Source organism: Ovis canadensis, chromosome 4 (genome assembly GCF_042477335.2).
Source record: "Ovis canadensis isolate MfBH-ARS-UI-01 breed Bighorn chromosome 4, ARS-UI_OviCan_v2, whole genome shotgun sequence".
NCBI lineage: Eukaryota > Metazoa > Chordata > Mammalia > Artiodactyla > Bovidae > Ovis > Ovis canadensis.
In genome coordinates, this window is record NC_091248.1 from 64,141,879 (window position 1) to 64,156,822 (window position 14,944).

Sequence of the window (14,944 nt, forward strand, 5' to 3'; positions counted from 1 at the left end):
ATCACTTTGAGGGACTGCTCTGAAGAGGCAAGGGGGCATCCAGTAATTTTAGCACTCATCCTTGGCTCTTGCCTACAGCAGTTACAACTGTGGAATTCTAATGCTGATTTTCGATTTCCTTCATTCTTTCAACACTTACTAATTGGAATCCTCTGCAAGGAAGATCTGAGGGAGCAAACTTTTAACCTGATTTAAAAGCTCTATAAATGGCAATGAGAAGAGATTCAAGGTACCATGAGTACTGATATAAATTTACATTATTATTACTGAAGAATAGAATTAAAGGCATTTAATGAAAGATTCTCATGGAGGCAAGAACCATGTATTTTAGACAATGATATACCTTTAACTGTGACGGAAATGGTATGATGGATGGCTCCTAATGAATTTTTGGCTATACACTGGTAATTTCCAGAGTCTGCTTCTGTAACCTGAACGATTTGCAGAGTTTTCTTAAAGTTCCTATAAAATGTCCGATTGATGGGGAGTGTTCCATCTTCTTTTATCCAGTAAATAATTGGGGTAGGCCTGATAAGGTAAACAGAAAATAATATCACGAAAAAATACTCGTGATAAAGATCATGAGAAACAGATAAATATTTTAAGTAACCATACACTTTTATTAAGTAATGCTCAAAACCTTATATTTCAGTCTGCAAGTTACCATTTTCACACAAGCTAACTGATGGCACACCATGAACTCTGACTTCAGGGATCTGTTGAGAATGGCAGCGAGACTTACTTGACTGAAGGGACCTAATTATTATATTCAAAGTTCTGATGAAAGAGACACTCTTGGAAAATTTTGCGTGACTGGACTATATCAATCAAAAGAATGACCATGAAATTAACAATACAGAGTTACAATTTTTTAAAAAACTTTTTTTTTCTAATGTGGGCCATTTGAAAAGTCTTCACTGAATTTGTGTTCTAATATTTCTTCTCTTTTTATGTTTTGGTCTTTTGGCCATGAGCCACATGGGATCTTAGCTCCCTGACCAGGGACTGAACCCATACCCCCTACACTCTTAGCCACTAGACTTCCAGGGAAGTCCTTCAAGTTACAATTTTTCAATCAGCCAGACTTAAAAAGGTTACAGAAAGAAAGGTTAGAGAAAAACTAACCTAAGGTTAGTTTTTGTGCCCATAACCTTCCATACATATTTCCATACCAAATGGAAGAATCTCCCTATCTTATAACAGGCTATCTGATGGTGTGAATGAGGTGATTAGAGGAATTGTGCTGTTATTTTAATTTCATTATTAGTGATATTTTAAAACATTATATCCATTGATAGAGGTAGGCCCAACTCACATGTTACTTATACCATTTCTCACCTGTGTTTCTTATTAAATCATGAACTACAGAGACAGATGGAAAGCCAGACTTAGGCTTAGAGTTAAAAAGATCTGCTTCAAAATCCCAGCCCTACTCTAAAGTGCTCTTTGATTTTGGATCTCTGGCCTTTTGGGGCCTCAGTTTCCTCCATTGCCTTAATGGAGACAATAATGCTTGTTTTGATCTGGTGACCTGAGAAGGCTTCCATGAGGGTAAAATAAAAATCCATTCAGTATATTTACTAAGCACTAAACTATAGATCCCCTGGAGGCGGGCATGGCAACCCGCCTGGAGAAGCACCATGGATAGAGGAGCCTGGTGGGCCACAGTCCATGAGTTCCCAGAGTCAGACATGACTGAGTGACTAAGCATAGCTCGGCACAAACTATATAGACCAGGGATCTCCAGGTGGCGCTCCAGTAAAGAATCTGCCTGCCAAAGCAGGAAACCCAAGAGACAGGGGTTCAGTCTCTGGGTTGGGAAGATCCCCTGGAGAAGGAAATGGCAACTCACTCCAGTATTGTTGCCTAGAATATCCCATGGACAGAGGAGCCTGGTGGGCTGCAGTTCGTGGGGTCACAGAGTTGGATGCAACTGCGCATGCACACACAAACACAGACTATAGGTCAAGCATTAAGTTGTGTGTTGGGAAGATTAAAAAAAAAAAAAAAGAATGGTCCAGGCCCCTCAGGAAGAACACAATATTTATCATTAGAAATACTAGTGGGGTTAATGGGTTGTAGAATTGTTTTTGTTTGTTTACTTGAATAAAAATAACTGAACAGATATACTTGATGAACTGGGTCATGAGTAGTGTTATTTTTTGACATGGCCAGCAGGGGCCTCCATGTGTCTCCAGAGGTATTAATAAAATTTTTCCTGGAGGCCGATTTGGCTTCTAGGAAGGAATGCGATACTCTGAGTTACCAGGTCAAGGACAGCACAGATCACAACACAATGCAACACGTTTCTGAGAGTCCAGTCAATGTTCCAGCAAATGTGCCTTATCAATGGTACTTACTCTATGCCAGGCATGAGAGGAAAGTATTCAGAAGCTTGCCTCCAGCATTTCCCTAACATAACAGCTGTTCCTGCAGCTGAGCTGAGGCTTCCCTGGGACTCCTCTCAAGGGCACATGGGTTCTGGGGGTGGTATCAGGTTTGAGGTGTGCATAGATGAGACAGGGCTTCCCTGGTGGCTCAGATGGTAAAGAATCCACCTACAATGTGGGAGACCTGGGTTCAAGCCCTGGGTTAGGAAGATCTCCTAGAGAAGAGCATGGCAACCCACTCCAGTATTCTTGCCTACGGAATTCCCATGGACAGAGCCTGGCTGGCTACAGTCCATGGGGTCACAAAGAGTTGGACAGGACAGAGTAACTAAGCATACACATAGATTAGACAGCTGTAAAGAAGCTGGTCTGGTGACGAGCGCTAGGAGGTAGAGGATGGGACAGCATGCCAGTGTCAAGGCTAGGCACTAAGAGGCTGAATGAGCTTCCGCTGTTAGGAGAATAAGCCAGAGCTCAATTGCCTAGAAGGATGTGAAAAATTCATGACCAAGAGCTCTACTGCCCTACTAACAGCAGGAGACCCAGAGCTGTGAACCCAAGGCCGAGCTGCTCAGAAGATGCGTCAGCAGGCTCAAATGAAATCAGCCAGATCCAGCCCTGTCACAGCACAACTGCTCTGTATACTTGTAGACAAATCATTAATGACAAACAGCTATTGGTTTTAAGCCTCTACGTTTTGAGATGATGTTAGACAACAGTAGCAAAATAATAAGCTTCATTACAATTACAACAATCATAAGGTGATTACTGACACTTATTTCTAAAGGAACATTTAGAAATAAGTGTCAGTAATCACCTTCAGCCTTCTGAATGGGAGAAAATAATAGCAAATGAAGCAACTGACAAACAACTAATCTCAAAAATATACAAGCAACTTATGCAGCTCAATTCCAGAAAAATAAACGACCCAATCAAAAAATGGGCCAAAGAACTAGACATTTCTCCAAAGAAGACATATGGATGGCTAACAAACACATGAAAAGATGCTCAACATCACTCATTATCAGAGAAATGCAAATCAAAACCACAATGAGGTACCACTTCACACCAGTCAGAATGGCTGCGATCCAAAAATCTGCAAGCAATAAATGCTGGAGAGGGTGTGGAGAAAAGGGAACCCTCCTACACTGTTGGTGGGAATGCAAACTAGTACAGCCACTATGGAGAACAGTGTGGAGATTCCTTAAAAAATTGCAAATAGAACTACCTTATGACCCAGCAATCCCACTGCTGGGCATACACACTGAGGAAAGCAGAATTGAAAGAGACACATGTACCCCAATGTTCATCGCAGCACTGTTTATAATAGCCAAGACATGGAAACAACCTAGATGTCCATCAGCAGATGAATGGATAAGAAAGCTGTGGTACATATACACAATGGAGTATTACTCAGCCGTTAAAAAGAATTCATTTGAATCAGTTCTGATGAGATGGATGAAACTGGAGCCGATTATACAGAGTGAAGTAAGCCAGAAAGAAAAACACCAATACAGTATACTAACACATATATATGGAATTTAGGAAGATGGCAATGACGACCCTGTATGCAAGACAGGAAAAAAGACACAGATGTGTATAACGGACTTTTGGACTCAGAGGGAGAGGGAGAGGGTGGGATGATTTGGGAGAATGGCATTCTAACATGTATACTCTCATGTAAGAATTGAATCGCCAGTCTATGTCTGACGCAGGGTGCAGCATGCTTGGGGCTGGTGCATGGGGATGACCCAGAAAGATGTTGTGGGGAGGGAGGTGGGAGGGGGGTTCATGTTTGGGAACGCATGCAAGAATTAAAGATTTAAAAAAAAAAAAAAAAAAGAATCTACAAAGGAGTAGAAATACGTATACGTATAACTGATTCACTTTGCTGTGCACCTGAAACTAATGCAACATTGTAAACCAACTGTAGTCCAATAAAATGATTTAAAAAAAAATAAAGGAACATTTACATTAACAAAATATTTTCATAATACGAAATAACACATGGCCCATTTTGGAAGTAATCATCACATTTTTCTTGATTGCTTAATGGAGTCTCTATCAATGATTCCTGCTATGATACAATATTAATGTCTTTCTACCAATCTACTATGTTTATATAAGAAATGGACATCAAGACAGACAGTGTTAACTCACAGCCCTTCTGCAATGCACTCAAGGGAAAGGACATTTCCTCTTAATTCCTCTTTGCGACTTGTATTGCCATCTGGAGTTAAAAATGTTGGTGGCCTCTGTCTATGTGATTTAGCTGCAAACAAGAAGATCAATATGCATTCAAAGTAAGATATGGATTCCTAGAAGAACAGTTCACTGTCTAAAAATCTAATCCCTTTTTAAATTGATTTACCATTGATTGTGAAATTTGTTAAACAAATATATACATACTCCTTGCCTTATAAATAGCCATCACTCACTCAGTTGGCCAGAAATAGAAACTACTTTGGTTGCATAAGAACTAATAATGAGGACTATTTTCCATTGTATAGTTTCCTAATTTGGGTTAGAGTTCTATGTATTTTTGGTGGGTTGGTAAAGTTTCAAAATGTAGACATAGAGAGGAAAATTATGTTATCAAATTATCCACCTCTCAAGATGAGTACTCAGGTCAAAGGGAAAATGAGCTATCTATTTTCTGGAAGATGTTAGGTTTTTCTGAAAGATATGACAATGGACAAGGTCTTTTGGTTTACCCTAGGGACAAAATTATAGTCAATTCCATTGACTAATCATGAAGATAAATCATGGTGAACATCTAATATATCAAGATACTCAAATTGCGAGGGTATTTGTAAAATACAAATACAAAACTAGAAAGTGACTGGCAGAGGTCTGGCAAATGTGTGCCACAGATTATGGGTGAAGTTAAAGAAATTAAAATTGGTTTCCTCAATGAAAAAATAAAGAGAGCTCAATTCAGAGATCTCAGGGAGGTACATATATATATATGGAAAGAGAGAGAGACTACCTTCATGTTTCATGAAGAAAAATCATATAGAGACCTGGCCTAAATGTGTCCTTATCATCTGGTTGCATCTCAAAAGAACTTAGAGTAGAAATCCTACCATCTTGAGGTTCTAAGAGCCCCTTTAAGAGTGTGCAACACTTCAATGTGTTATCTACTTGATGTTCATAAAAACTGAAAAGGTAATATATAAATTATCCTCACTTCTCAGAAGAAAAAGCTGAACACCAGAAAAGGTATTACTGACCACAAATTAGAGTTTTCCTTAGATTTTAGAGATGGTGGAGGAAATCACACACCTTTGAAAAATCACTTTGAAAGTGATTTCGAGGTCCATATTTTTTAGGAGTATTTTAATATAAAATAAAATAATATGAAATAAGGTAAAAATGAAAGTAAGGCAGGAGTTATGGTATGTTACTCTGGCCACTGATAGTACCTTAGTGCTTTTTACTTCATATCTCAAGGGTAAAAAATTAGTACAGCAGAAATTTGAGCTTATGGATAATTTAAGAGGACCCCATATTCAGAACCCATAATTTTCATTCATAGACTCTATATTTGAGATCCATGTTTCCCTTAAGGAAATAAAATTCTTTCCCTTTTAAAAGAATGATGTTAAATCTATTTTTAAAAGATTATTTCCACTGAAGATAGTGTCTTGATTTTAAACTAAACTAAGAGAAATACTATTTCTAATTATATGACATTGATAAGGTCATATGAAAACAGATGGAAAATACAATGCTTTCCTGTCAAAATCCAGTTAATGTTAGTTGCTAAAGGTTATTAAGATTTTGATGTTAGTATTTTAGCAGGTTAATGTACCTTGCCAATTCTTATTAATCTATGAGAAAAGTTTATGAGCCAGACAAAAAATGAAAAATGTAATTCTAAACATATATGAAAGATTTTTTTTCAAATTTTGTGGGATGATTCTTTACATGAAAACAGTTTTAGTAACTTTTGTTATTATACATACAACATGGAACATGTTTTAATGACATGTTTGAGAGCTCAAAGCTAAATTTATATGAAACATACATTGATTCTGGCGGTATTAAACATGTAACTAGGAATTTCATACAGAAATAAGGTTAAACAGCCATGGAGGTGAAGTTAGTGAACTAAATTCTACAATGAAGAAGAAATACCAGTTACAATCAATCACCAAAACTCACCACCATAAAACTCAGTGTCACTCAAATTAGCAGCTATAGTGTCATTCAATTCATCCACTGAAATAAACAGAATATTATGAAGAATGCAAAAAGAAGGGGAGAGAGAATCGTAAAAAGAGAAAAAAAAGTACTGGGCAACAAAACATAAACCACTCTGCTGACCAAGTGCCATCCCAACCTAGTAAAACCAGTGCTTTACATTGTACGTGACTGTTTCATTAACTCACTGAGCCACCCCCAGCCAGTAAGATGCAGACATATAACTGGAGCTGCAGGACTCCCAGACAGCATTGTGGAGCATAAACCACAAGCAAATGCTCAGAACACTAAGAACTGGGTTGGCCAAAAAGTTCATTCAGGTTTTTCTGTAACATCTTACCAATGTTTTGGCCAAACCAATAGATTCAGAAAGTTATCACAGAAACAATAATGGTAATAACAGTAAAAACTATAAAATACAGTAAAGTAGGCAAGCTTCCTATAATACACGTGCCAACACCTTCATGACTATTCACAGGTACTTCCCTGATCAATGAAACTGTTTACTTCAAAGTTAGTGGTATTTAATAGTTAACACACTTGCACACATTTGTAAACATCATTGCAAGAGAGTTTTTGGAAACTGAACTCTTACCTGAAATCACCTTAACAGAAATTGGTTGCTTCTGCTGGATGGTTTGAGTATGATTAAATCTGGCGTAACAGATGTAGTCTTCCCGGGTGTCCTCTGGGAGCACATTGGAAAAGTAAAGGTCTCCATTCAGACCTTGGGAAACTCTCTCACTCTGTGGAAGTCTTTGAAAGGCTGGAGAATGGCAGGGAGGTATCTAGATTATTCCATCACAAAGTGGCCACTTTCCAAATTAGCAAGATAACTGTATCTACTAATAAACAGTCCTGTGAACTTCACTTGCATGTATTTTCTTCCTCTATAAAGCTCTTTTGAGAAAAAGCAAATAATTCCAAAAGGAAAAGACATATGAATTAAAATTCCAACTATACCTGCCAGACCCTAACTTCTCTAGAGTGGGGGCAGAGGTAAGACTAAAGTTGCCCAGTGAAGGGTTTTAGAAAACAAGTGTAAAACAGAAAATGTTTTATGGAACAAGTTTGTGCGACTTTTCCTAACATTTAAGTTAATTCCTAAGTACCAGACCACCTGGCCTGCCTCTTGAGAAATCTCTATGCAGCTCAGGAAGCAACAGTTAGGACTGGACATGGAACAACCGACTGGTTCCAAATAGGAAAAGGAGTATGTCAAGGCTGTATCTTGTCACCCTGCTTATTTAACTTATATGCAGAGTATATCATGAGAAACACTGGAGGAAGCACAAGCTGGAATCAAGATTGCTCGGAGAAATATCAATAACCTCAGATATGCAGATGACACCACCCTTATGGCAGAAAGTGAAGAGGAACTAAAGAGCTTCTTGATGAAGGTGAAAGAGGAGAGTGAAAAAGTTGGCTTAAAGCTCAACATTCAGAAAATGGAGATCATGGCATCTAGTCTCATCACTTCATGGGAAATAGATGGGGAAACAGTGGAAACAGTGTCAGACTTTATTTTTCTGGGCTCCAAAGTCACTGCAGATGGTGACTGAAGCCATGAAATTAAAAGATGGTTACTCCTTGGAAGGGAAGTTATGACCAACCTAGACAGCATGTTAAAAAGTAGAGACATTACTTTGCCAACAAAGGTCCGTCTAGTCAAGGCTATGGTTTTTCCAGTGGTCATGTATGGATGTGAGAGTTGGACTGTGAAGAAAGCTGAGCACCGAAGAATTGATGCTTTTGAACCGTGGTGTTGAAGACTCTTGAGAGTTCCTTGGACTGCAAGGAGATCCAACCAATCCATCCTAAAGGAGATCAGTCCTGGGTGTTCATTGGAAAGACTGATGCTGAAGCTGAAACTCCAATAATTTGGCCACCTGATGTGAAGAACTGACTCACTGGAAAAGACCCTGATGCTGGGAAAGATTGAAGGTGGGAGGAGAAGGGGATGACAGAGATGGTTGGATGGCATCACCGACTCAATGGACATGAATTTGGGTAAACTCCGGGAGTTGGTGATGGACAGGGAGGCCTGGCGTGCTGCAGTCCATGGGGTCACAAAGAGTCGGACACAACTGAGTGACTGAACTGAACAAGTATTAATCTCAGATACACACATATTTCAGAAACTGCATTATGGAAGTTTATAAGGATAACTTGGGTTGTGTCTACATACACAGTCAGACACTTAGTACTGTGAGAGCATCTGATGGTGATGACCTAGGCCCTGGACAAAGTGTCAGACGGACCAAGGTCCCTGCCTTGTCTGAGTCCAGGATAGGGATCTAACTGGAGAATTAACAGGGTGCAATACTGATTTAATGATGCAGATGTGTCCATCAGAGGACCCTCCCCCCCATACCCAGTCTCCCTCACCTCCTCTACTTTTTCTGTTCTGTGTTACCAATTACCTTCTAACATACAGTGTGTTTTACCTGTTGTGTATATGGCTCATAGCCCATCTCCCTGAACTAGAATTTAAGTTCCAGAAGGGCAGAGACCGTCATCTGCTTGGGCTCCTATTGTAGCCCTGAAAAGGCACCTGGTCCTTCATAGAATCTCTGTAATTAAATGAGTAATAAGCAGCACTGTGACTTCCCAGTTTCACGTTTAACAACAGACCTCGGGTCCAAGGAAATGTCTAGCCTTAAGAAAGGAGGGGAGATTTTCTAAGGAGATGAAGGACTCGGGGAAGTGGGACTACTAATCTAAGTGTGAACTTATACTTGGCTGGCTAGCATGCCTTCTGAGGCTTCTGACTCAGTTCACTGGGAGAGTGCTTCAGCTCTGAAGTGAGAGAACGAGGAAAAAATCGCACCTCTCAGTTGCCTCCGGACAAGTGTTAACATCTCCTGGGAGGAGGATTTCTCAGTTTGAGTCAAGCAGCTAGGTTCCTCCAGCAGCAGGTACCCTACCCAATCATCATGAAATGCAAAATGATGGGTAAAAGCCTGCAGCTCCCTTGGGTGGGAGAAGGCAGGGAAATCTGGAGACAGACTTTGAAAGGATGCTGGTTAACCATGTGAGCCAAGTTCGTGGTCAAGATGGGGGTTTGGTTGGCCGTTGTAAATTCATGGTTTGAAGTCACTAACCAGGGAAAGAGTTGTTTTAAAAAATAACTCAGAAACATAATGTATGTTTATTTTATGAATACAAAGAGTTAAAGATAGGGATATATTTATCGTCTTTCATTTCTCCTGCTGTACTTTATTGTGGATTAGTGTTGGGAGATCAAATGAAAGAGAATGCGATTTTATGAGGGTGGGAACACTTTGCCCATTGAATTCCTTTGCACTGCATTGGAAAAAAAATGTATACAGATAGGAATAATTTGGTAAAGTCATCCTGCCAGGAGAAAGCTACACATATCTGAATTTTTTTCTCATACCCAGATGCAATTTCACTTGAAAAATCCAGATGCATTGTCAACGGCCTAAAATGTATGGAAATGACATAACCAGCAGTGCAATATTAAAAAAATTAGTTTCGTATTCAGATGATTATGAGACTTCACATGTAAACATCTCTTTATTAAGCAGAAAAGTCAGCATTTTTGAATAAGAAGCAAAAACCAATTACTGGGCTTCACTTTGGCAGTGAGATTTGGATACTGTTATTCTAAACCATAGATATCACTCAGTTCTACTTGATTTGTTATTTATGCTTTCAAAATCTGTAAAAGTTATTACATAATCATATGAAAAATATTTTTGTCCACTTATATATTTTCCACTTCTCTGTGATACTTTCTCTGAGCAATTTCATATAAGAGTCACAATTGGAAATGAAAAGTGAAAGCTAAATTTTATCTTTAATGTGAACAGCTTGTGATTTCAGAGGAAATCAAGTCACTGAGAATAGAATGTATTCCTCACAAGTATTTTCAACCCTTCCCACCATTCCACCCAAAGGATTCCTGTCAAGGACAACGGTGACCCCCATGTTGCCAAATTCAATAGCTATTTCTCAATCAGATTGGAAGCTGTCTCATCTCTCAGCAGTGTTTGAAATGACTGATATTCTGTCTTCTTGGCCCTTTTTCCTCCCCTTGTTCTGGGGATACCTCCTCTCTCTGTTTTCTTGTTACTGAAGCCACTGCTCTTTCTCACCTGCTTTTCTTTCCTCCCTAAACGTTTGGCTCCAGGAGGTTCCTGGTCTCAGCCCCCAGGCTGCGCTCTTCAGCACCTGCATTTCTCCCCTCAATTCTCTCCTCCAGACTGACTCTAGGAAGCACCTCTGCATTAACATTCACGAATGGCTGGAAAGAGCCCTGAATCTTTCTTCTGACTCATGAAGCTCTAACTCTTGCTGGACACCTTCACAAGGATGCCTCCCAGGCTTCTTGCATTCAAAATCCTGGTTCCTAGTCTCCAAGCAGAAACATGTGCTACCTCCAAAGTAACATGCTAACAGGAGGTTTGGACGGGTAGGAGAGCAGAGCAACAAACAACCCCCTAAGGTTACAGAAGGGGTGGACAGATGTCACAATGACTAATGAATGACTTCATTTCCCTGTGCCTCAGTTCCTTCACCTAAAAAGTGAAGTCATCTGAGTTGCCCCCTGGGGCTGCTGTAAAAAAATGGATGAGATAACGCATGTAAAGTCTTTAGCCAAGTGACAGGTACTTGGGCACTAAATGCCTAAGTAGCTATTGTTACTACTGTATATAAAATAGATAATAAACAAGCATCTACTGTATATAGCACAGGGACCTGTGCTCAATACTCTGTAACAACCTAAATGGGAAAAGAATTTGTATATGTATAACTGAGTCACTGGGCTGTATGCCTGAAACTAACACAACATTGCAAATCAACTATATTCCAATATAAGATAAAAAATTAACTAAAAAATTGTTAGCTGTTACTGGGGATAAAAGAGCAAAAACAATAAAAAGGCACAAAACATTCTGAATAGTTTTATTTCCTTTCCTCCATGGGCTTCTGCTGTTTCAGGAAAGGGCAACTGGATTTCACCAGTCTTAGTCTTTGGGGTTACCTTTGATTCTGCTCTCTCATGCCTCCATCCTGACCCCAATAAATCCTGCAAGGGACTTTGAAATTATATTTGGAATTTGACTATTTCCTACCTACTCGACTACTACGACCCAAGTCAGAGTTCCCATCAACTGTTGTCGAGATCACAGCACTGGCCCCCTAACAGGCTGCTCTTCTCTTCTTTCCGTCCTCTCTATTCTCCAGGCATGAACTGAAGTGATGTTCTTACTATCTGTTCGGTGTCAGGTGAAGCTACTCCTTCAGTGGCTCCCTACTTCATTGAAAGTAAAAGCCAAAGTATTATGCATTGAGCCCCTGGACTTTCCTGACCTCTTGTCTGCTGTCACCCTTGGATTAGTCAGCCTGGCCACACTGGCTGCCCTGCTGCTTTTACACACCCTAGGGATGCACCTGTCCTTGGGGCTTACACTGGTTTTCTCTTTCCACCCAGATAGTGAAGGTCTGCCGCTCTTTCATTCCTGTAAGTTTCTGCCCAAAACTCTGCCTATTTTTGTCCATAGCACTTACTGTCAACTGATGCATATTTTCTAAATACACTTACAGTCTGCTTCTTTCTCTCCTTCCTTTTCTTCCCATTGCAATGAATATAAATTCAGCGAGAGCAGGACCTTTGGTTTATTTAGAGAAGCACCTGCAACATGGTAGTTCAGTCCAGTGACTCAGTTGTGTCCAACTCTTTGTGACCCCATGGACTGCAGCATGCCAGGCTTCCCTGTCCATCACCAACTCCCAGAGTTTGCTCAAACTCATGTCCATTGAGTCCGTAATGCCATCTAACCATCTCATCCTCTGTCATCCCCTTTTCCTCCTGCCTTCAATCTTTCCCAGCATCAGGGTCTTTTCCAATGAGTTTGTTCTTTGCATCAGGTGGCCAAAGTATTGGAGTTTCAGCTTCAGCATCAGTTCTTCCAATGAATATTCGGGACTGATTTCCTTTAGGATCGACTGGTTTGATTTCCTTGCAGTTCAAGGGACTCTCAAGAGTCTTCTCCAACACCATAGTTCAAAAGCATCAATTTTTTGGCACTCAGCTTTCTTTATGGTACAACTCTCACATCCATACACGACTATTGGAAAAACCACAGCTTTGACTATGTGGACCTTAGTCAGTAAAGTGATGTCTCTATATTTTAATATGCTGTCTAGGTTGGTCATAGCTTTTTCTCCAAGCAGCAAGCATCTTTTAATTTCATGGTTGCAGTCACCATCTGCAGTGATTTTGGAGCCCAAGAAAATAAAGTCTGTCACTGTTTCCCCATACATTTGTGATGAAGTGATGGGACCGAATACCATGATCTTCATTTACTGAATGTTGAGTTTTAAGCCAGCTTTTTCACTCTCCTCTTTCACTTTCATCAAGAGGCTCTTTCCTCTTTGCTTTCTGCCATTAAGGTGGTGTCATCTGTGTATCTGAGGTTATTGATATTTCTCCTAGCAATCTTGATTCCAGCTTATGCTTCATCCAGTCCAGCATTTCTCATGATGTACTCTGCATATAAGTTAAATAAGCAGGGTGACAATATATAGCCTTGACATACTCCTTTCCTAATTTGGATCCAGTCCAAATTGGGAACTGGACAACTCTAACTGTTCTTTCTTGATCTACAAACAGATTTTTTCAGGAGGCAGGTAAGGTGGTCTGGTATTCCCATCTCTTTAAAAATTTTCCAGTTTGTTGTGACCCACACAAAGGATTTAGGGTAGTCAATGAAGCAGAAGTATATGTTTTTCTGGAATTCTCTAGCTTTTTCTATGATCCAAAGGATATTGGCAATTTGATCTCTGATTCCTCTGCCTTTTCTAAATCTGCTTGAACATCTGGACATTCTCAGTTCATGTGCTGTTGAAGCCCAGCTTGGAGAATTTTGAGCATTACTTTGCTAGTGTGTAAGATGAGTGCAGTAGTTTAAACATTTGTTGGTATTGCATTTCTTTGGGATTGGAATGAAAACTGACCTTTTCTAGTCCTGTGGCTACTGCTGAGTTTTCCAATTTTGCTGGCATATTGAGTGCAGCACTTTCACAGTATCATCTTTTAGGACTTGAAAGAGCTCAACTGGAATTCCATCACTTCCACTAGCTTTATTCATAGTGATGCTTCCTAAGGCTCACTTGACTTCACACTCCAGGATGTCTGGTTCTAGGTGAGTGATCATACCATCATGATTATCTGGGTCATTAAGATCTTTGTTGTATAGTTCTGTGTATTCTTGCCACCTCTTCTTAATATCTTCTGCTTCTGTTAGGTCCATACTGTTTCCATCCTTTATTGTGCCCATCTTTGCATGACATGTTCCCTTGGTATCTCTAATTTTCTTGAGGAGCTCTCTAGTCTTTCCCATTCTATTGTTTTCCTCTATTTCTTTGTATTGATTACTTAGGAAGGCTTTACTATCTCTCCTTGTTATTCTTTGGAACTCTGCATTCAGATGGATACATCTTTCCTTTTCTCCTTTGTCTTTAGCTTCTCTTCTTTTCTCAGCTCTTTGTAAGGCTTTCTCAGACAATTATTTGCCTTTTGTATTTCTTTTTCTTGGGGATGGTTCTGATCACTGCTTCTCATACAATGTTACAAACCTCCTTCCATAGTTCTTTAGGCACTCTATCTACCAGATCTAATCCCTTCAATCTATTTGTCACTTCCAATGTATAATCATAAGGGATTTGATTTAGGTCATACCTGAATGCTCTAGTGTTTTCCCCTATTTTCTTCAATTTAAGGCTGAATGTTGCAATAAGTAGTTCATAATCTGAGCCACAGTCAGCTCCTGGTCTTGTTTTTGCTGACTGTATAGAGCTTCTCCATCTTTGGCTGCCAAGAATATAATCAATCTGATTTTGGTATTGATCACCTGGTGATGTCCATGTGTAGAATGGTCTCTTGCGTTATTGGAGGAGGGTGTTTGTGATGATCAGTGTGTTCTGTTGGCAAAAGCCTGTTAGCCTTTGCCCTGCTTCATTCTGTACTCCAAGGCCAAACTTGCCTGTTACTCCAGGTATCTCTCAATTTCCTACTTTTGCATTCCAGTCCCCTATGATGAAAAGGACATCTTTTTTGAGTGTTAGTTCTAGAAGGTCTTGTAGGCCTTCATAGAACTGTTCAGCTTCTTTACCATTACTGGTAGGGACATAGACTTGGATTGCTGTGATATTGAATGGTTTGCCTTGGAAACAAACAGAGATCATTCTGTTGCTTTTGAGATAGCATCCAAGCGTTGCATTTTGGATGCTTCCGTTGACTATGAGGGCTACTCAATTTCTTCTAAGGGATTCTTGTTTGGTCCCACCCATTAGAACAAGACCCAGATTCCCCCACA

General features: G+C 39.8%; 1 protein-coding gene across 6 annotated transcripts in view; it reads right to left on the reverse strand.

The window, feature by feature from the left end:
* Positions 1-14,944, reverse strand: part of NRCAM (neuronal cell adhesion molecule) — an 87,739-nt gene that overhangs the window by 62,249 nt on the left and 10,546 nt on the right. For 4 of the 6 annotated variants that reach the window (XM_069587923.1, XM_069587920.1, XM_069587925.1 and 1 more), the window contains exons 6-9: positions 7,192-7,362; positions 6,558-6,614; positions 4,551-4,662; positions 344-528 (exon numbers count right to left, since the gene is read on the reverse strand). In XM_069587923.1, the coding sequence (XP_069444024.1) occupies positions 344-528; positions 4,551-4,662; positions 6,558-6,614; positions 7,192-7,362 (525 nt within the window). The remainder of the gene's footprint in view (positions 1-343; positions 529-4,550; positions 4,663-6,557; positions 6,615-7,191; positions 7,363-14,944) is intronic. The other 2 variants (XM_069587926.1, XM_069587924.1) reach the window with 1 other exon arrangement.